Below are 22,309 nucleotides of genomic sequence, written 5' to 3'. Positions count from 1 at the left end.
AACAGTTCACTATCTCAAATGTTGTAAGAAAGAAATCCAGTAATACAGGTCTTTAAGGAAGAAAGAAGCCAGTAAGTATTTAAACCAGAATGAAATTTTTTCTTACTGTTTATGCTTTAGAAAATTTCCTGCTGCTTAGTTTTCTATAACTGCATGCATATACTATTTGTAAATACTGCATTCATCACAGATAAGGCAGTAATTTCTTCTTTATTTAAATTACATTTAAACTACACTTTGCATCACATTTATCTGAGCATTACTCTGTAGAGCTCTAGTACCTTCATGTTCTGCAGTAAGAAATCTTTATCCCTTATCCTTAGGGTCAGTCAGGTATGTGACTTGTACCATCCCCATTACAGCCCATTAAAATATTGCATTAAAATACTGTTAAAGGCTTAACACCTGCCAGTTTTCCTCTGTGACTTCCTCAGCAGAGCTTTAAAGGCAACAGTCACCAAAATTACTGAACGCCCCTGCAGCCTTGCATACAGTCTGACCTCATCCTTCCGCACACTGCTCTGAAGAGCTGTGTGTCTATAATAGGCATAGGCAAAATTGATCCTTTTCTGATTAAAATATTCTTTCAGCTTGGAGAAAAACAGAGCTCAGGTCTCAGTTCTGAGCTTGCCTCTCCTTTTGTTATTGTGCAAGGACCATCTTGAACATCTGGTGCTCCTAGTTCTGCTACTAAGCATATTTGGAGGAGAGATAAACAACTGCACAATTTTTTTATGGTGATAAAGCAAACCCCCTTGGGACTAAACTAATTTCCCTTGGGACTAAACTAATTTCCCTTGGGACTAAACTAATTTCCCTTGGGAATTGCCTATGATTTTATCTTCATATTTCAGAGTGAAATGACTTCTGAATTCTACCACTTTACTCTGAAAACTTCACCACCGTATGTTTATTCCAAGTATCTGTTATAGCCCTTATTTGTCAGACAATCTACCAGCTCCAAATTTCAGCTGAAACGACTGTATACAATTAATCCTTTCACAGAGAATGCAATCAAAATAAAGAATTTGAAAAGCAGTGCTCCTACAATATTGCTGCTTCTAGAGTCCTACGCATCTGTGCTTTGATCACTTTCAATGCTTCTTAAAGACTCATCAGCCAACTCTAAGAATAAAGGGAAAGCCAAGCATTTTGATATTTGAAAAATCTCCCAAAATATCTTTGAAAGGAGGATTTAAAATCCCACTCTCTCCCCAGAATCAGACACTCCTACCTTTGTAAGAGCTGCAGTTGATATTAAGGAGTGGCCCATGGCTGCTTCTGGATCTGGGTAATCCACAGACATCTGGTGACCTGGAGATGTAGGAGCAATGTCTGCCAGTGCTGCACTAGCACTGCAGGGTGCCACTCCTCTCTCCTGGGCTTTATCCTCATGTGCTTCCTGATGGGTGAATTCTGCTGGTGACCTGGAGGTCCTGCTAACCGACTGTGCTGTGCTAAGGACCGTCATCTTTGTGAGCAATGCTTTTGGCAGACCATCCATAGAGTCTGTGTGAACCCCAGCAAAACAGTCTGGAAGTCTGATGTCTTCATCTGTGCTGCCAGCATCCTGCAGGCCGTGTCGAGAGGGGTGATGCTGGGGGCTGGCTGTCACTGAGGGGGTTGTGGATAGGACTGACTCAGCCTGACTATCTTCATCATCATCTTCATTGTCATTTTCATCTTCATCAGCACCATCAGACTCCTCCACATCATATCCTGACCGGTCACAGCCAAATCGTTGCTTCTCACCTGCAAAAGTGGGAATTAGAAGATAAGCCAATGAAGGTCCTGGATAGGTTGGGAAGGAGGTGGAAGAGAGTAATTAGAAACACCAAAATAACACATGGCACATGCATTTTTTCAGTCACATCCCATTCCATCAACACAATAGGGAAAATTTTCATTTTTGGTCTTATTTTCCAGTGTACATCCATGTTGTTTTTAACCTTCTAGATCCAGCTGTTTGCTTTTAAGCCACTTATAACCATTTGCTGCAAGTCACCCTTCACTCTCTCACCTGGGGAGAAGTGAGCAGATCCCCGGTTCATTAATTTCCCAGTGACGACATACGAAGTTGGTCTGCCAACCTTAGCGGTGGGATATTCTCTAGCTGGTTCTGACTCATAAGTGGGTGTCCTTGTACCTAATATAAATCACTGCTGCAAAGGTTTTTGAAGGATGCAAACAGAAAGACTGGAGGCTGTTAGTCAGGAATCTGTCTCCTTAACAGGCAAAAGAGACCAAAATTAGACCTCACCAGATTTCTTCACTTTGCTAATGTTTTGAAAGGTTTATTAACAAGTCACCCAAGATATCCTGGGAGGCCCTCATCCTCTCAAAACTTACCTATGCATGAAACTGCTCATATGAGCACATGCTCACATGAAGAAGCCCTCCTGATTTCAAGTCATAAAGTCAAACTGCTGTCTAGTGGTAAATTTCTCTATAAAATATAGCTCTACTGCAGCTTCTCACCTTCTTTTATATCACAACTTGGAAAGAAAAACTCATCCTTAGTGAAGAGACAGAAAATCCCATCTGCTGTATCTGACTTCAAGCCAGACTGTCTTGGATCTTATTTTCTAAAAGACAAAATGCTTCGAATGCACTAATATTTTATATTCAACTAAAGGTCTGTCTGCTGAGCTGTCCAAAAAAAATTATCAGCATAAAAATCATTTGGCTCTGCAAAAGCAATGACGGCTGGTTAGTTAAAATCTCAGAGATCCTGTTCTAGGGAAATCTACACAGCAACTTATCATCAACATGAACAATTCTGAAAAAAAAAAATCAAACCCAGACCCATACCCTTAAAAGAATCTGAATTTACTACCAATGCCTTTGGTTGCTATGTGGCAGAAACCAAAATAAGCACCTTGAACTCCAGGTAAAATAAATGGGTTTAATTGAGCTATCTCTCCATAAGCTACCCTCCATTGTAAGCCTTTATGGTTTCAAATGAGCAATGTAATTAGGAATGAGACTAATAGTTATTGGAAAAAAAATCCCTCTCTAATGACTTTGCCCCTCTTTGACTATAAAGTAATTTATACATGAACTTAATAGAGAAACCATAGAATTTCTGTATTTACTACAGCAGGCACGAAACGGAAATGTCATTAAAAACACCCCAAATCCTCCAGGTCATTGGAACAATGCTAAGAAAAGTATGTTTTAGAGTTTTAACTATTCTTCATTTATAATTCCCATCTACAGATAAAGTTGTTCAGAAACAAAAATACATTTTGGTGGAAAAATTAATTCAGTAAGCTCCATTAATTCAGTAAGCTCCATTAAAATATTGGTAGGATTGTTAGAAATATTATTAACAAAGCCACATGGAGTTTTCCATGTTTTTTTCTCTATACTTCTGTCATTTCTCTTCTTCAAACAAACAGTGTTAACATCATTAATTTGCAAAGCAAACACATCCAAAACATTAGGACCTCTACATATGTTTGATTTCTGAATGGAAATTATTTCCCTTGATGGTTCTGCAGCAGATCTTGAAGACTTCTCCATGTGTAACATCTAGAGGATGATCCATGCATTTACTGCAACTCTTTAAACAATGCACAGGGCATTGCAAAGTCTTGGATTCAGTCTGGACTCTCTTTGGCTTCTTTACCAACATCACATAACTATTCCCTGGGAAATCCTACTTGCTTTTCTTTTTTCTCCCTCTCTTTACATGAATCACATTTTGTGTGAAAGTTGATGTCAATCACGAGTGACTATCTCCACCGGCAAGAGAAACTACCTGAAATGATTAGATTGACTTGTCATATTTGTAAAGCAAGGAAAACATAAGATCAAACAATGCTCTAGTTTATAATAAGAAACTCCTTTTTCAAATCAACATTTAAACTGCTGCATGATTTACTAGCAAATGCTGCTTATGTAGAAATCTCCTACATACATCTTGGCTTTCTAGAATAAAACCTTGGAAAGGAAAAGGGGAACTGTGTGTGGGCATAAATTCCTTACACGCAGGACTCGGTGGGATATCATTTCCCTCTATTATTTCCCTGTTTACCTCCACCCTTTGTGCATTTGCCAGCTTCTATTTAAGCGTGGTTGGTTACCTGTAGCCAGAACCTGCAGTGTAGGCGAGGTGACAGCAATCATTGTGGTTCCCTTACTCCCACACCGCTTTGAAACATCAGATGACAGAAACACACTACCTGACTAGCTTGCTCAGGCAATGTACAAAGGAATACTCTGCTCTGGATTTATACCTGTGTGCACATTTGCTGAAACAAGAGGTGCCCAAGCTTTAGCGATTAGTGATCCCGTTAAGCATTACTGTAAATCAGTGGAGCTGCAAAGGACCTGATGCTGGAGTTTCAAGCTGTGGAAGACCCAAGCAGGTCATGAGGTCTTCTCTATATGAGGCATCGAGCTGAGGGTGGGATCACTCCTTGTGGTAAAAGACTCTTTTCCAAGCACTGTCTTGTTAACCAAGTAGCACTGGCCCTGATCGATTCTGGTAATTGCACACTGCCTGCTAAAGTTCCTTGGCAGTTTTAATTGGGGAAAAATTAATTGATTCCTATCTTAAAATATGCACAATTATAACCATATGCTTATGTAGCTGATATATATAACTAGAACTGACTCAATTTCCAAAGGGAACAAAATTACTTCTGTGTTTATCTTTATATGAGGTTGTAAAGCAGTGTGGAATATTTTAGAATGAAGGATGTGTTATAAATTTAAAGACCACTAGCATATGGGGAAATTGCTTCTGGCATGAAAGTTCACAGGTTTTTTCTTAAAAAGAAAACAGGGAAAAAGGTTTCACACTATTAAGAGAAGGCTTATGAAAGCTACTTCTCTTTCAAATATGTAACTCTCACCATTTTAACAGAAAGACTGCTCAAGACTGCCTCAATTTTTTATAAAGAGTCTTTTTGGAAGAATAGGGAATGTCTCTCTCTCATCCTCTTGTCAACTCCTGCAATTTTTTCTTTTAAACCCTTAGAAAGACTCCTTCTTCTTGGACTTCACAGGAGAAAGTGGAACTTCTGGCTACAGAACTGAACTCTGAAAAGATAAGGAACAGCTGGAAATAAAGGTGTAACAGAAACATGGACACAACTTTTGACTGGAGATTTTGATTGTTTGACTGCTATAATTATATTTAATAAAATAACTGAGGTTTTAATCCAGTATATTGAAGTAAGTGTATACAAATCATAGGCAAAAATCATCTTAGTCCTTTCATTTATTTTGTTGTCAGTCCTCAGTTAATTAATCAGCTGCGTCTTGTGGTTGTGATATTGATAAGCTTGCTGGTTAAGCTCTCGGAGTACTGACATTTTACCCTGAAGTGAGAAAGAAAAAGCTCCAAGTTCCTTAGCACAATAGCATTAGTTGAATTTATCAGCATCCTAATATGTCCATTAGCGAAACATGTGGGGCTGATAAATCCACCCACTGCTTTTTCCAGTTATGCTGCTATGAATTAGGTAACTAAAATAGGTCTCCCCTTGTACTTTGTTTTAGAAGTTTTTAAAACAAAAAAATACTTTGTTTTAAAAATTTTCCCTATTGGAGTCCTTTACTGTACATGGTTTTAACAATGGCCATCTAATTATCACCATACTGCAACGTACTAAAAGAAAGTTCCACCAGAATCTCAGCTTGCATTTTTACTTGTGATATTATCACCGATTAGTACATCACATGACCTGACTTATCAGGCCCTGCTAAAGACTTCACAATTTCTGCATCAACTGCAGTGATAAAGTTCAACAGCTTGTAACTTAGTCGTATTTGGTTATATCTTAATCATGGTTAGGTAGATTGTTCGTGCAAAGAGCAAAATGTTTATTTTTGTTCTTTCACTTGGCAGGAAGGCCTGAAAGACCTGAAAATAAAAGTCCAAACTGCTGAAGTTTTACACATTCCAAAGCAAATGGACAGTCACGTAGATAACTACAGGACTGCTATTAAGCTCTGCTTATACAGATAAAGACATAACTTACTGAGCATGTTGGTCTCTTCACTATCTATTCCAGTCTAAATTTAAATTTACTGGCTCTTAGCATCTGAGTAATACAAAGTAGTGTTTATCATCTCAAATTGTGGAAGTATCTTCAGCTGTGGATTAATATCTATTTAAAAGCATTTTAAAATAAAGCATCTTTCTATGTTATATATTCTCCATCAAACTCAAGGAGGAAAAAACCCAATAACATGTCAATAAAGGCAGAAATATTTTTTTGTATGTCATTGTATTATCATAAACTGGAAAGTAAGGTCTGTATGTCATCAATGCACACTCTATTTTCCAAACAATTACAAGCTTAGACTTGCCTTTCTCCTACTGTAGTGGTCCTGTAACCATTCAATCAGATTTTAAAGAGGGTAAAACATGTTTTAAGTACTGTGAGACAGCACTAGCGTCTATATCCAAACTTGCTGTCTTTCTATGTCGGTTCATAAGCTTTGATTGACTGATTTCAGTCTTGCTTTAGCTACTGTCCACTACTCATCACCATCAAACAGGACTCAAGAGTGACATCTACTGGGTTAAACTCAAACTGGTAATAGCCAGCGCTACTCAGAAATCATTTAAAAAAACCCCAATCCTGTGAGCTTTTGATTTTCATTCCTAAGAGTATGGAAAGTAACAAAGTAAAACTAACCAAAAAGTAAGAGTAACCCCTGTTTAAAAGGATTATTTACACCTAAGCCTTCCTGAGTAACATGTATATTGTTACTATTGTTACTACCCTAGCACTAGGTAGTCTATTTCCAGGCTGTGTTGCAGGGCTCCAGCATACTCTAATGTACATCTAGTTGAAGACTAGACACTGATATTTAAAAAAATTAAAAATTAAAAAAATTTAAATTGTTGTAAGCTGTACAGAACCAGCCTTCCATTCTATCTGCAAAAGGAGGATACTGTTGCAAGGATTTTAATTTCTTTTCACTCCTTAAACATAGGTGCAGTGAAAACACAGCCTGTGTCATGATTAAGCTAATGAAGAGCCATGGAAACTCACTTAAGATCTGCTATAAGTAATATATAGCTAATTAACGTGAAACTATTGTATCTTTAGAAGGATTTAATACTGCAAAAATGATTTTTTTTTTCCTATATGTATATAAATACATACCTGAAACTTACAATTAGGTCTTTCCACTGGTGAAGTAATATCTGGGATAAAATTCCTCCACAGAGACCCTTTTAAAGAGTATAACTGTTTAAATTTTAAGACAAATTATTGCTGTTTGTAAGACTGAATAGCAAAATGTTGGATCAACATGGCCAAAGAGGATATCCCCAGTTGCAGTCTGTCACACTAAACAGTTCACCTCATCTGACAATTTAATTCCGATATTAACATTCCTTACATTGTAACCCTGTATTTTGGTGACAAGAACATTCCACAGAGCAGAAGATGAAAGATAAATGGACTAAGGAATGGCTTTGAATACAAAAAGCCAAGCCAGAAAGTAGTTACTAATACCCAAATGATGACAACTACAAAGACTGCTATGTTAAAAGCTCTGATCACATACAGCCTCAGACAGCTAGAGAGCATCTCTTTCTTTTTCCCTAGATGCTACAGCACAACAAGATTTCAGCTTCTCAAATTACTGCAAAATAGGCTCTGCATGTGTGCATGTGTGTATCCTGCCATCAGGATTGTGTACAATTTTGCACTCCTTATTCAATCTGCATGCATTATTAATCTATACTGTCACTGGGTCAAAGCTGACTTCTCATATGACTCTAAAAGATTATATATTCAAATAATTGTGACTGCCTGTGCTTTAAAAAACCCCAAGCCCAAACATAAAAATAGAGCCAGCAAATTCCTTAGTAAATAAAAGGTTGGTGGCTTCGTTAAGTTTCTGGATAATTTCTCTAATACAAAGTCTCGTGGGAGACATACAGCTTAGTTATTTTAAGCAAGGGTGAAGACATTTTTATTACCATAATAACAATCAGTATTCCAAGTGTTCAAATAACAGATTAGCTAGAGACAGACAGACAGACATTCTGTGGGTCAGGAGACAAGCCAATCTCACACAGCCTACAGGAGGAAGAAATCTATTTCTTTTGAGGTCATAGTTATTTCTTATCAGATTTTCTGCACCTTCCTCACCAGCATCTCACATTGCCTTCCTCTGAGGGAAGAGATGGGACCAGACAGACCACTCTGAGAGAGAGATCGTTTCTGACAACCACACAACTCCTGAAGTAAAAAATGTATGCATTTAAAGACGTCAGTTTTTAAAACACCGAAAAGATTATTTGACATAAACCTCTCAGCAATGCACGTCAGAGGGAGGAGGGGTGAAGGAGCCAAAGACTAACACCATGAGTGAAGCTTCTGGCCAAAGGCCCATCATGTTTTCCTTTGCAAGTAACTACTGGCACGACTCTCCCTTGAGCCCAGACCTGGCATGAGGGGTGCTGGCCCCAACAGGAGCTCTGCTGCACTGCTGTCATGGTTTAAACCCAGTCAGGTAACTCGTTCACTCACTTCCCCTCTTCTTGCCCTCCCCCTGCTCCCGGAGGGACGGAGAGGAGGATCGAAAAGAATGCAACTCCCACAGGTTGAGACAAAAACAGTTTAGTAACTAAGGTATAACACAAATCACCACTGCTACCACCAATGATAATAATGATAAAGGAAATAACAAGGGAAGAGAATACAACACCTCACCACTAGCCAACCGATAACTCACCCCCCAGGCCCGACCAAGCACTGACCCATACCTCCTCCAACCCTGCAGTCTCCCAGCCCTTCCGGCTAACTCCCAGTTACATCCTGGGCATGACATGCTGTGGTATGGAATACCTCTTTGGTCAGTTTGGGTCAGGTGTCCTGTCTCTGCTTCCTCCTGGCTTCCCCTCCTCCCTGGCAGAGCATAAGGCTCACAAAGTCCTTGGCCAAACCAAAACATCGCTATCAGCTCTCTTCCCAGGCCGAAAGTCAAAACACCGCACTGCACCAGCTACCAAGAAGGAGAAACATGGCTACTACTGCTGAACCCAGGACAACTGCCCTGGGGAAAGGGCATCCAAAGAGGTGACTGAAGCTGCTTTGTAAACTGAGACTGATCAGACACCTAAGAAAATAAACATACTCAATCACATTCAAACACAATGAAAAATTTTGCATGTACAAGATTTTGGAAAGGGCAACAGTTCCACCTACATTTAAAAAAGCCTGTATGCAAATACATCACACTTTTTTTTTCTCTCCTGTCTGTCTTAGAAATGGGCCAACAAGCAAGTTTCTGAATTATCAGGAGAAATATTTTCATGTGTGAAAGGTGAGATGACAGATGAAGTCACATTTTAAAAGTGTACAGTTACTCACTGAATTTACATGGACAATAGTCAATGCACTTTGCCGGATTTTTTTGAGGCTGAACTGGTTTGGCTACAGCAAACGTGTGTTTATCACAGGCTTTATTCCCATTTCTTGGATAGGACTTTGGTGCTGAGCTTTGTGCTACACACCTGGTTTTACTATGGGTACCTGAGCCACATCACTCAGATAAGGTAGAGATTTTATCACCAAGTTGATAGGCTTGATTTTTTATGGTTTTTAGCTAAAGCAAGAAGTGTTACCTGCTCTATTTTTTTTTTTTTTTTTTTTGAGGGTGTTGGGGTGGTGTGTGGAAACATCTTAAAATAAAATTTCTGGTAGAATTTCAAGGATTATATAGCAAAACCTGCTGAATGTTTGTCTTGCCTTTTTTTTTCCAAAATTTATTAAGTAATTACTGTGCTGAAGCAAAGTACATAGTTCAAGGAATACATAATATATTTACACTATGGTTATACACACCTATACATGATATGTAAAAAGATAGTCTCTCTCTCCTCTCAGTAGTCTTAAAGCCAAAGAAAAGCAACCTTTCAACAAACGTTTGAAAGGGCTTACTTCTACTAAGTGTTACTGATAATTCTGTTTACATTTGAAACATTTCCCATTACATTATAACCACAAATGCAATTTTTAATGTATGCAATTGAGAATATCAATTTATCAATCAGTAAAATGTTTCCAGTTCCTAGGAAATGGAAACCCCTGCTCAGATGTACTTTATAAAGCTAAATAAAATGTCAAAAGCTACAGAATGTAATTGCTTTTTTTTTTTTTGTATCACGGGAAGGTTAAAAATGTTAGTGGGAACTGTTCCCATGTGAGAAAAGGACAGTAATTTGTACTGCTGCTTACCTTCTCTGTTACTTATTTGGTACCTCAAATTGCAAAGGGGGGCCCATGTTTTTAGTTTATTGAAAAGGACTATATTGAAGAATGCCAAAAAGGGGAAAATGCAGGTTTCTTTGTACCTAGCACACCACTGAATCATACCAGCTGAGTCATATTCCCGGCATTATTTAGAATTAGATTCAAGCTGATTCGCTTATTCTGCTGGCTGTTGTCATATGGGACCAAGCGCATTCATCTTTCTTGCCCTTTACTGTTTAAATAAAGACCCCCACTGCTTTCTTTTCTCAAAACCTCATCTTCAATCTAATAAACTATTCCACTGAAAGAAGAAAAATACAAGGCAAGGCGACACAACTCATCTCCCTGCTGAGAAACCAGAGGAAGAAGAAAATGCAACCGCTGCACTGACACATGCCGAGACCTGAAACAGCCCTAATGCACAACCTTGTTCTCCACCCCACTGCACCTGGTGCAGTTACATCTTCCTTATTATGGTGAGCAAAACCCACATAAACCTAGTTTGGCCCTCTTTGACTGTCCTTGATCTCATTTCCTCTTCAGCGGAGCCATCTCAAGATGTGGGAAATGCAAAATCCCAATTATTAGCAAATACATTCATTTTGATAACACTTTCATCACTAATGGAGAAATAGAACAGGTCAAGATGAATAATGTTGGTAATTTTTAAATTATTTCTACCTGTTGATTTATGCCTAATTATTTGTGAAAGGGGACAGAACTTTACACTGGAAGAAGGCAGCCCACCTTGCAGAACACTCAGCAACATATTTGTGATTCTGATGGCATGTTAGTGATGTAATTTTTATGCAATGTGCATCTCAAAAAGTTTGACAATTACATGCACATCCATTTTCAAAGAAATCCTACATTTGGCTACCTTTTTTTTTCCAGGCAAACAGCTGTTTTGCTGGTATTTTCAGTCTTGTCATATTTAACTGTGAAACTGTTGAAGTTAAACTGCATAACACTTTGTGAAAAATTCAGCAGCAATTTATCTTTAGCATATGCTTGTCATTTCTTTAGACGAAAATTTTTCCAGCATTTCTTATTCTCTTGGATTAGCTTCTAAGTTTTTCATCTCTGTATCTATTCGCGATGAAGAATTTAAAATCTTTGGAAATGAAAGGGTAAGAAATTGGAATGACAAAATAAATAAAAAATTCAGTAAAGAAAGATGATTTTAATTTCTTACCGAATTCTTCTTCTCCATCCTGGTCATCTACTAAGGCTACTGAGACTCCCAAATCCATGCATTTCTTGCTATGTGCCTTTGACTTCATATGTTTGGTTAAATTTCCTTAAGAAAAAATGAAAAAAATTATCTGTTCTGTGACTATATGACTGTACACAAATATATACCCAACATGTCTGTATCTTATTCAGTTACATTTGTAATCACCTGTAAAATTTGATTTCACACTTGATAGAACCTTGCCCCTCAATGCAAGCTGTCAAGGGCTGAAGCCGATTCACCATCCGGAACGTCTCTGGATACATCTCACGAAGCTCTTTACTGAGATCATAGAATCACACAATCACGTAGGTTGGGAAAGGCCTTTAAGATCATCAAGCCCAACCATTACCCCAGGACTGCCAAGCTCACCACTAAATGTATCACTGAGGGCCTCATCTACACAGTTTTTTTGAACACTTCCAGGTACACTGATTCTGTAACTTCCCCGGGCAGCCTGTTCCAATGCCTGATCACCGTCTCAGTGAAGAAGTTCTTCTGAATATCCGATCTAAACCTCCCCATGTGCATGAGGTCGTTACCTCTTGTCCTATCACTTGTTACTTGGAAAAAAGAGACCAATCCCCACCTCACCAGAACCTCCTTTCAGGTAGCTGAAGAGAGCAATAAGGTCCCCCCTAAGCCTCCTTTTCTCCAGACTAAACAACCCCAGTTCCCTCGGCCATTCCCCATAAGACTTGTGCTTCAGGCCCTTCAACAGTTTTGTTGCACTTTTCCAGACTTGCTCTACCACCTCAAAGTCTTTCTTGCAGTGACGGGCCCAGAACTGAACACATTATTCGAGATGTGGCCTCACCAGTGCCAATTACAGGGGGATGATCACTGCCCTCGCCCTCCTGGCCACACTATTGCTGCTACGTGATTGCTGCCAGGATGCTGTTGGCCTTGGCTGCCTGAGCATGAGCTGCTCATGTTCAGCTCTGTCAATCAGCACCCTCAGATCCTTTTTTGCCAAGCAGCTTTCCAGACACTCTTCCCCAAGACTGTAACGTTATATGGGATTATGGTGACCCAAGTGTAGGATCCCTCACTGAGTCTCACTGACCCTCATACAACTGTCCTTAGCCCATCGATCCAGCTTGTCCAGATCCCTCTGCAGAGCCTCCCTACCCTTCAGCAGATAGGCATTCCCAGCCAACTTGGTGTCATCCACAAATTTACTGATCCCCTGATCCAGCTCATCAATGAAGATGTTAAACAACACTGGCCTTGACACCGAGTCTTGAGGGACACCACTAGTGACCAGTCACCAACTAGATGTGATGCCATTTACCACTACTCTTTGGGCTCAGCCAACCAGCCAGTTTCCAACCCAGTGAAGAATTCACCTATCCAGGCCATGAGCAGCCAATTTCTCCGGGAGAACGCTGTGGGAGACAGTGTCAAATGCTTTACTTAAGTCTAAATAGACAATGTCCACAGCCTCTCCCTCACCAACCAGGCAGGTCACCTTATCGTAGAAGGTCAGGCTGCTCAAGAAAGACCTACCTTTCATGAACCCATGCTGACTGTACCTCATCCCTCTGTTTTCCAGCATGTGCTTTATCATCTCACTTAGGATCATCTGCTCAGTGACCTTCCCTGGCGCTGAGGTCAGTTCAGCACTCTTGAGTGTAACCCATCTGGCCCCATAGATTTGTGTATGTCTCTGTGGAGCAGGAGGTCACTAACCACTTCTTCCTGAATCATGGGAACTTCAATCAGCTCCCTATTTCTGCAAACGAGTTCAGGGAACCGAGTACCCTGAGGATGGCTGGTGTGACTATTAAAGACTGAGGCAAAGGCAGCATTAAGTACCTCAGCCTTTTCCTCATCCTCAGTCACTAGGTTTCCTCTAGCATCCAGTTGAGGATGGAGGTTCTCCTTGGCCCTCCTTTTATTGTTAATATGTTTGTAAAAGTACTTTTTATTATCTTTTATGGCAGTGGCCAGATTAAGTTCTGCCTGTGCCTTTGCCTTTCTAACTTTCTCTCTACATAACCTAACAACATTCCTGTACTTTTTATGGGGTAACTGTCCCTTCTTCCACAGGTGATAAATCCCCCTTTTTTTAATCCTGAGTCCAAGCAGCTCAGCCAGGCTGGTCTCTTCCCTGCCTGCTCCTGCACCCTGAATTACTTGAAGAGTAATTCTGCCAATCAGTGTCCTAAACAGCCCCAAGTCAGTCCTCTGGAAGTCTAAGGTGGAGGTATTGCTGACCTCCTTCCTGACTTCTCCAAAGACTGAAAATTCAATCATTTCATGATTGCTTTGCCCAAGACAGCCTCCAACCATCACATCACCCACCAGTCCTTCTCTGTTGACGAAGAGCAAATCTAGCCAGGCATTTCCCCCAGTTGTCTCACTAACCAGCTATGTTAGGAAGTTATTTTCCACACCTCCAAGAACCTCCTGGATTGTTTCTTCTCTGCTGTGTTGTACTTCCAGCAGACATGTGGTAGATTGAAGTCCCCCACGAGAACAAGGACAAGTGATCATGAAACTTCTCCCAGTTGTTTGAAGAATGCTTTATCTGTAGCTTCATCCTGCCTGGGTGGTTGATAACAGACTCCTACCAGGATATCTGCTTGGTTGGCCTTCTCTCTGATCATCACCCCCAAACATTCACTGTTCTCACTCACAACATTGAGTTCAAGGCAGTTGATGTACTCCCTGACATACAATGCAACTCTACCACCTCTTTTTCCTTGTCCATCCCTTCTGAAGAGACTGTAGACATCCATTGCAGCACTCCAATCATGCAAATAACACAGCAGGATAGAAATACTAGATGATGATGCATTTTGCACCGGTGTAAAAGATCCCTCACTTGTTTATGGCAAAGTATAAAAACGGATGACTCAGTCTTCAAAGACATGTAGACAGAAAACTATTGCATGAAACTGGAAGTTCATATCTATCTTGAAGCTCATTTAGCATTTGATGGATTCTATTTTTACTGTCATCATTTTCATTGCCAAGCTAAATAAACAGATAAATTCTATTCAAAATCAGTTTATGAACATATTCAATCTGAATCTCAGAAGTGAATGGCTAACTGCTAAGGGGCCCTGCAAGCTGCTTTCCCCTTCTTTGAAAAGGCAATACAGCAGCAAATAGAATCAAGAAAAGGTTAAGGGTAGATCAGAAACCTGTAAATTATGATATTTGTGCAATGTACATTATTACATGTAACTGCTTACTTTATACTTAAATTTCCTACTGTCTCTCAAAAAAAAATGGGAGAAATACAGTGGTGGAAATGGCAACTCTTCCCTGGTTATGGAGTACTTTATTCCTGCTTTCAAATTAAGGTAGTCATTCACCCCAAATTTCAAAATAATTGTGATGAAGCTATATGAATATATTAAGTCACCAACAGCAAATTTCCTGGCTTTACATACGGCATGAAGTTACTGGCTATACTATCCTGTCATGAAGTCTGTGGTTTGCCAAACATCAACCACTCAACTCTGTGACTGACTCTGCCAGGAGTAATAGCAACAGCTGGGCACAGCAACTACATAAGAGGAAGCGAATACAAGTATATGCTACAACTGAAACCAAGGAGAATTTTATTGGGCAGAACTTAATTACTCAAACTTGGCCAACATGCCTACTCTGCAAAAGCCATAATCAGAATTTACTGGATTCACATTCTGGAATTTCACCTTAAAAGCGACATGATGACCCAGTCTGTCAGGATGCAGTGATAGGTTTTGACACATGTAAAGACTATCCATCCCACTTTCTGCAGCACTGGCTTATTTCTTGGAAGCTTTCCACCCAATTGCTGAGCAGTCTCGAACCCACTAAAAATACAAATGTTTCCGAGGTTACAGCTGGGGGGATTACTGCTAAATGATGTTGAGAGCCAAGAAAAAATTTACTGCTTAGAATTTTTTCGCTGAAAGTATTTTGGCTGTGAACTTCTCCTGTCTGCTTCACTTCTCTTGAGTCTAGATCTACCACTGCTTAATATACCGCCTGCTTAAATTAGGATGAATTTAAGTATATGGTGTAAACAGGCTTCAAAAAGTTGGGATCCATCTTTGGGTCTTAGAAGGTCAAGTGGAAAGTGAACCTTGTCCTTCAAAGACATTTTAATATAGTAATTCAATAAAGACCAATTTCTTTTCCAGAGCAATAAGATAAGTGCCAACAGCAGTACAATATATGGCAATCTTATACTTCCAAAAGAACACTACTGGGGACTTCAAATTCTGTGTTCCCATCCTTATCTAGGATGGGCAGCTAACCAGCTCACTTGTGTTCACCTAACTTTCATCATACTCCTACAGGATTTCCCTTTTCAACTCCAATTTCTCACCCACCATGGCATGCCACAGTTCATTCATGTAAAGATCTGAATAAACATATCTGAATAAATATACAGAAGACAAAGGAAAAGGGAATCAGAAACTACAAATATCTGAAGCACTACACAAAAACCCTCCACAGAAAGAAAACTTCTTTAGCTCATTAATAGCCAAATGGGAAAAGACAAGAATTATACTTTAAAGTAGAAAGAAAAAAGGGGAGAAATATACACAGAAAAGTACCCCTACCTTTAGTTTTGAAGGAGAAGTTGCAGTAATTGCAGTGGTAAGGACGGACATCTGTATGCGTGCGAATATGCTTCTTCAGCATGCTAGGTTTCTTGCAACGTATTCCACATTCTTCACAGATATATTTCCCTCTCCCTCTCCCCCGAACATACACATAGTCTTCATTTGACTTGTACCTAACAGCACCGTAAGAGTAAGGCAATCAGTTGTAATGGGAAAATGATTCCAGTTAGAAACCCTAATCTACCAGAATTTCATATAAATAAATATAATAGATGAAAATGAATGTCTGTCAAAACCAATCTTATTATTTTTCTGCTCAAATTCTGCATTTATTTGTTAAATGTCTATCTAGACTTTTCACTAGGTAACCATGGACTTGTTTAGGAATAACATTACATCGTTTTTAAGAAAGGTATCATCTGATACTAGGCATTCAAAGATCTCAAATTTCCTCTTTGCAACACAGGAACATTCTTTTAAAAAGTGCCAGCTCTTGGAAGCAGGTTTGGGCACCATGAAGAAGCTTTAAAAAGGCACTTTTGAGACCCTCTGAGGCATTGGGTGCAGAAAAGGAACATTAGTTAGACAATGGGAAAATCTTTAAAATTCCCTACCAATGTGCTCTGGACTCAGCCTATTTAGTCTCTAGATGGAAAAAGTCACTGAGGTTCAATTACATCCTTCATATCTTTGTTCAAGGATGCCAAAGATGGTGCTTAGCTTTTGTTACCTGGTCCCTGCAACATTTGCGTCTGAGCAGAGACATGTAGCAATGTTTTACCTGGGCAGCTGGTAATGGATTAACTGCTGGTTTAGACTGAATTCAAACCAGGCACCAATAAATGGAAAGCCCTAGAGCCCACACAAGTTACAAGAATAATAAAATATGCACCATTTGTGCTCAGAATTTTTAGATGTGTCATTGGCACTCTTCTACTAGAAAACGTGTTTTGTAAGATGCTGTACATAGCACAACACCGTGGTTAACAACTGTTATTCATATCAGGCAACTGATTTAAGGTATTAAGGTGCATGAGCAAGGGCTCTCAGTAAATATTTCCATGGCACTTTTCAAATCAGGAGTTCTCCAGCCTGTGAATGCCACAGCAAACTGCCAGACAGCGACTGCTGCTTAGCCCCTGGACTATATCCTCTCCAGGTACAGTTATACAACCATACTGCAGAACAAGTATTATTTATTACGTATGAGAAAAATAGGAAAATAATTTACATCTATGGCTGTATCCAGCTGCCTTTACTGCTGATGAATGTTCATCCTCTGGAAAAGAAAATTAATCGCATTGCCTACTGTTCTTTATTTCATTACTCCTCCTCGTAACTCTCATGGCTCCATGCTTCTGACGACTTTCCATTTTTCTTGGAAACACAAACCAACATTCACAGACCACAATATGGGATTGGTTGTTTGAAATAAATCAATCAGGAAGTAATATCTCTGCAAATTCTAGAATCAGGGGAAAAATATCTTCCCAATGATAACTAGCATACAAAATACAATACTTGCCCTCCATCAAATATTTTAACTCTTCTTGGTTCAGTTTTGATAAAGGAGTTTTCTTTGTCATGCTCAGTGCTTGATTCAGAGTTTTCCTTATTACTGAATTCAGTGGCAGTCAATTTTTTTCTATTTAATGCTCGCTGAAAGAAAATGAGATATGCATATCATTAAAATGAGTATCTTTCATATGCCATTCAAACCTGCAAGTTATGATGAATAAAAGCATCATAAAAGCCACAATTATAATAACCTATTAAAAATATTTAGGTATATGAAACAGAAAGTGTCTTTTGCTTAACTTCTCTACTGTGCATTGACTATTTGTGGACTGGTAAATCTGTATGGAGATTATGGCACTGTAGGAAATCAGGAGTGTTTTGAATCTGCAGTAAGAGGTATCTCCTCTGGGAAGATGAAGGTGCTGTTTTCTAGTTTACAGATAGCCTTCTTCAGAGAGAAGATGCTTACAGTCAAACCCAAGTGCCTTCTGAACAGCTACAGCTTCACTCCTTTGCCCTCAATGTGGCAACTAGACTGCACAGACGAGGCTCTGCAGCTGCATGATACACTGCTCCCCACAATTTAACAAAAAGGGGGAAACTTCAGTGTGTAACCAGTTACCCATGCCTTTTCTCCACTCCTCAAATCTTGATATTTCAGTATTGCATTCCCAGCGACAGCTGCCCTCTGCCCAGTGTCTACCATAGCAGGGCAAGGCTTCCCTGACTGCTTTCCATCCTATCTCTGTGGGCCTCGGGTCTCACCCACCAACCCACAACCCAGCAGCACCTCATCGCTGGCAGAAGCTGCTTTCCTACAGCACAGTAAAGAGAAGAAGGGTGGGAAGGAGGGGCATGCTGAGGGAAGATACTAACAGGTAACATTTCTGATTGCTAGTATTTTGCAAAAAATATACCTGTTTTAGTGTGGAAATTTACTGTTCCCAATTTGCTGAGGTTATAACAGGGGCTTCAGAACCTTTCCAAAGCAGGACTCCACATTTAATTTCCACTAGCAGACCCAATTACATGAAAAAGTGTACCAGTTGTCTAGCAGAACAAAAACACATTTCTCCATCTCCCCTGATTATTAATTAAGGAATTGGGAAAAAAAAAAAAAAAAAAAGACAAGAAGGATGAGTTCCCCCAACATTTGCCAATTAAAATCTACTCCTTCCAAATCTAGGATATTTATAAAACGGGCAACAATGAAGAACCGATCCAATTAGGCAGCAATTATTACTGCTGTATTTATAAACTGTTCTACCCACATAGCTGGCACACTTACCACATTTGCTCATATTGGTAAGTGAATAAAATGATGAGAGGTAAAAAAAAAAAGAAGCCTGGTCTTATGTTTCCTACTCATTTTAAAATGCTGTAAGCTTGCAAACTCTTCGCAAGAGGAATGACTTCACTGGCTGACTTAAAATGACTGATGGTCACTTAAAATGACAGTGGTTGTTATCTATATTGCAGGGTGACATCATTCTGGCACCCAATCCTTGCCCATAGTCCACCATGCAGCCTCAGCCACTGCCTTTACTTCCCACCTGATGAGGCATGTGGATGATGAGGAAGACAGATCAGAGGAAAAGCATCTTATTTAATTCAAAGCCCTTAGAATCTGCACAGGCTGCAAGTACCACTCCAGTTTGAATGCCTTCATACAGACTTCCGACTGATTTGGGCTGGAATTTCAAATATCTGAGCAGTTCTACCAAAGCACACATGACAACTCTGCCTGTGTGTAGGAAGAAAGAAATTTCACCCTGCATGTTTTAACAGCATTCATACAAGTTGAAAGGAGATGATGTTCTGGATGAGAATTATCAGAAGTGGAGCCTATTCCAGTAACTGCAACTCAGCCATGTTGTAATTCCTCTACTCTACTGGCACATGAAATGCTTTTGTTTCCATTGCAAACAAAAAGTAGCAAGGTGACATTTATAATTTAACATGAGCAGTGGACAATACAGAATACGTACAATAAACCAAATACCACATAAATATTCCCAGCAGGTAAAATACTGCAATTTTTAAATGGCTAATCTTCCAATCCTAAATACTATTTCCAGATTTAATTTTCAAGAATGAAATGACAAAGGAAAAAGAAATTTGGCCTACATTGTTATACAAATTATAGTGAAACTGTGTTATAATAAATTGTATATTAAGCAGATAGAGTGCAAAAACTAACACAAGGCCAAATACCTCTGGATTCTCCCCTCACCCCTTTTTTTTTTTTAACACACGTTTACATACAGACATAAGATAGCCTAACATAGGTGTTTAAATTACTACATACCTCCCACTCATTTACTTTAATTTACTGGTTAGATGCTATTTTAGCAGTTGTTTCAGTCTTAAAGATGCAAAATGCTGCTATAACAGAGATGCTCTAATACAAACACTGATTTCTGTCATAGAAATCTATAGAAATGCTAATTCACAACATAAAAAAAGAAGTTCTTTCACTTTTTATGAAAAAAATGCAAACTGATGCTGAAAAGGACTTGGGTCCTCTGCATATTTTAAAGAGCAGCCAGTCTCTAAGGACCATGGATTTCTTATGTGGAAATCCTTCAATAAACCTCACCTAAAATCCCTCCCAGCCCCACATGTACTGGTGGAAAGGGTAGAAATACAGCAGCACTGTAAAATATCCCTCTCCATGATTACTTATGCTTTCAGTTTCTAGCACAGTCCTCTCTTCTCCCATAGAGACAAGGACCATGATTCATTTCTACTTACTCATTTTGCTCCAATTTAACTCCACTGTCTTCAATTACTGGTATAAAAGTGGAAAAAAAACCCTGCTCTTAGGGCTGCCCAGAGACCAGAGTTCCATTGATACTTCTGGTACTTTAAAACAACCTTTGGAAAAAAAAAACATGCTCGCAGCCTGAATCATCAAAGTTACAAATTTCAGCTTAGAAAATTCATTAAACATTTTTCCCATAGGCAAACAGCCACTTGAGGAAAATGTTTTTAATTTCTTTAAGCTTTTACTAGTTTACACATAAGAATCTTCTGCACTTAACTACTTTCCAGTGGTGAACTGGACTGTTGTGGCACACCATCCAAGAAAGCAAAGCTTTCCAGTTAGCAGATACTTTCCATTCTTCAGCCTATTCTTGCCTGAAAATCTTCACCCTGGAATGCTGCCCACACTAGTGAGCTGCTTTAGAAAGGGAAGCCAAGATCAATGCAAGGGCTTGAGAATAAGCTCCTGATACAACACAAACGACTTCAGGTGAGGACAATTGGTGAAAAATAATAATAAATAAACAGAACAATGAAATCAAAAGAGCAGGGAGATATAAAAAGCCTTTTTCATGCAGGTGAACCTCCTGTTATAGTTGAACGTGCTGCACTCCTTCCAGGAGCTTCTTTCACAATTACATTTTGTGGTTTTCCTTTGAATCACTGGAACGTGGCAACTTCACCTATTGCCTCTGAGCAGTGAATTGTGAAGAGCAAACAAAGTTCCAGGGTTCCTCATTGTCTGCATTTTGTTCATGTCTCTTAATTTTGCACATATCTATTGTTGAGAATTAACTTTTTTGTGACAGTGATTAATGGTGGTTATGCAGAAGCACGAGATCTCTGTAAACATGACTTAGTTCTGGGGGAAAACCCAGGAACAGCCCAGCAACTCACTTAATCTTGGTGAGAAGATCAGCAGTTAAAGCTCCATGAGCAGAATACACCAAATTGTTCTGCAAAGTGATATGACAGTAAGAAAGAATGTGAGGCATAATAGTGCTGTGTTTTTATTATTATTTATAAATTGGATTACAGCAGCACTTAAGGCTGCTTGTCAACTCAGGGTTAAAATGTGCAAGCCACTTGAGCAAACACAACCCCCAGAGGCTTTCAACCTAAACTGTGGTTCCTGAAGGAATTCAGGACCCTGCTGAGGTTTTAAGCAGGAAATCAATCTTTTTCTTTTTTTTGTTTTTTTTATTATTATTTGCTAATCTGTTTGTGGTTTTGTTTCTTTTTTGTTGTTGGCTTTTTTTGGGGGTGTGGGTTGTTTTTTGTTTGCTTGTTTTTAAATGGAATATTTACTGGCAAAAGGATCTCCAGTGATTTCCATCCTCAGTCTCAACCAGGAAAAAACAGAAGAATTACTGAATGAGAACTGAATGAGGAATTTCAGTTTTTGCTTTCTTTAAACATGGCTTCTATGAGGAATCTTCCAAGTTGGGTCGGCTACTCCATTACCAGGTCTAACTAGAGACTGGTAATGCAGAGGTATATTTTAACAACATCATCACCACCATCATTCTGGACAGTGACTGAAATCCTGCTGCCTGAGTCATTAAAAGGGAAGCAGACAAACTCTGGAGGTATTAGGTCACAGTACCCATCAGGTGTTTGAAATTTTTCATTTCTGCCATCCCATACCTTGCTCATACAATCAGAGATGCCTATTAAACTTTAACTGGTGCTTTCTTGCTACTCTTTCTTCTTTCATAATGGCTCTAAGTAAAGCCTGTAAATCAGACACAAGCAGAGCTTAAGAACTTTTCATTTTCACCATGCTCAAGAAAGACTAAAGAAATATTAGTAACTGTGGTTCTTTTGTGGCAGAAGCACTATAAATGTACCTGACAGCTGCCTATTACCACATTTAAGTACTCCTAGAGTGTTTAAAAGGCTGCTGTCAAAATATTTTTCAAAATATTATTATCCATTATTTATATTCTAAACAGAATTTGTTTGTAGACAAAATCTGCTCTTCAAGA

The 22,309-nt window shown here is 39.2% G+C and overlaps 1 protein-coding gene across 6 annotated transcripts in view; it reads right to left on the bottom strand.

Moving 5' to 3' along the window:
• The window catches only part of HIVEP1 (HIVEP zinc finger 1), a 133,816-nt gene that overhangs the window by 10,444 nt on the left and 101,063 nt on the right, over positions 1-22,309 (bottom strand). For all 6 annotated transcript variants that reach the window (XM_061449463.1, XM_061449465.1, XM_061449464.1 and 3 more), the window contains 4 exons: positions 17,563-17,696; positions 16,035-16,210; positions 11,428-11,532; positions 1,235-1,752 (listed from right to left, as the gene is read on the bottom strand). In XM_061449463.1, coding sequence (XP_061305447.1) covers positions 1,235-1,752; positions 11,428-11,532; positions 16,035-16,210; positions 17,563-17,696 — 933 coding nt within the window. The remainder of the gene's footprint in view (positions 1-1,234; positions 1,753-11,427; positions 11,533-16,034; positions 16,211-17,562; positions 17,697-22,309) is intronic.

The sequence above is a fragment of the Pezoporus flaviventris genome, unplaced genomic scaffold (genome assembly GCF_033815535.1).
Source record: "Pezoporus flaviventris isolate CSIRO_AGI_PZ_B2104156 unplaced genomic scaffold, CSIRO_AGI_Pfla_v1 ptg000007l, whole genome shotgun sequence".
Lineage (NCBI taxonomy): Eukaryota > Metazoa > Chordata > Aves > Psittaciformes > Psittacidae > Pezoporus > Pezoporus flaviventris.
The sequence above is the reverse complement of the archived record's forward strand: the minus strand, read 5'-3'. Positions and strand labels throughout refer to the sequence as shown.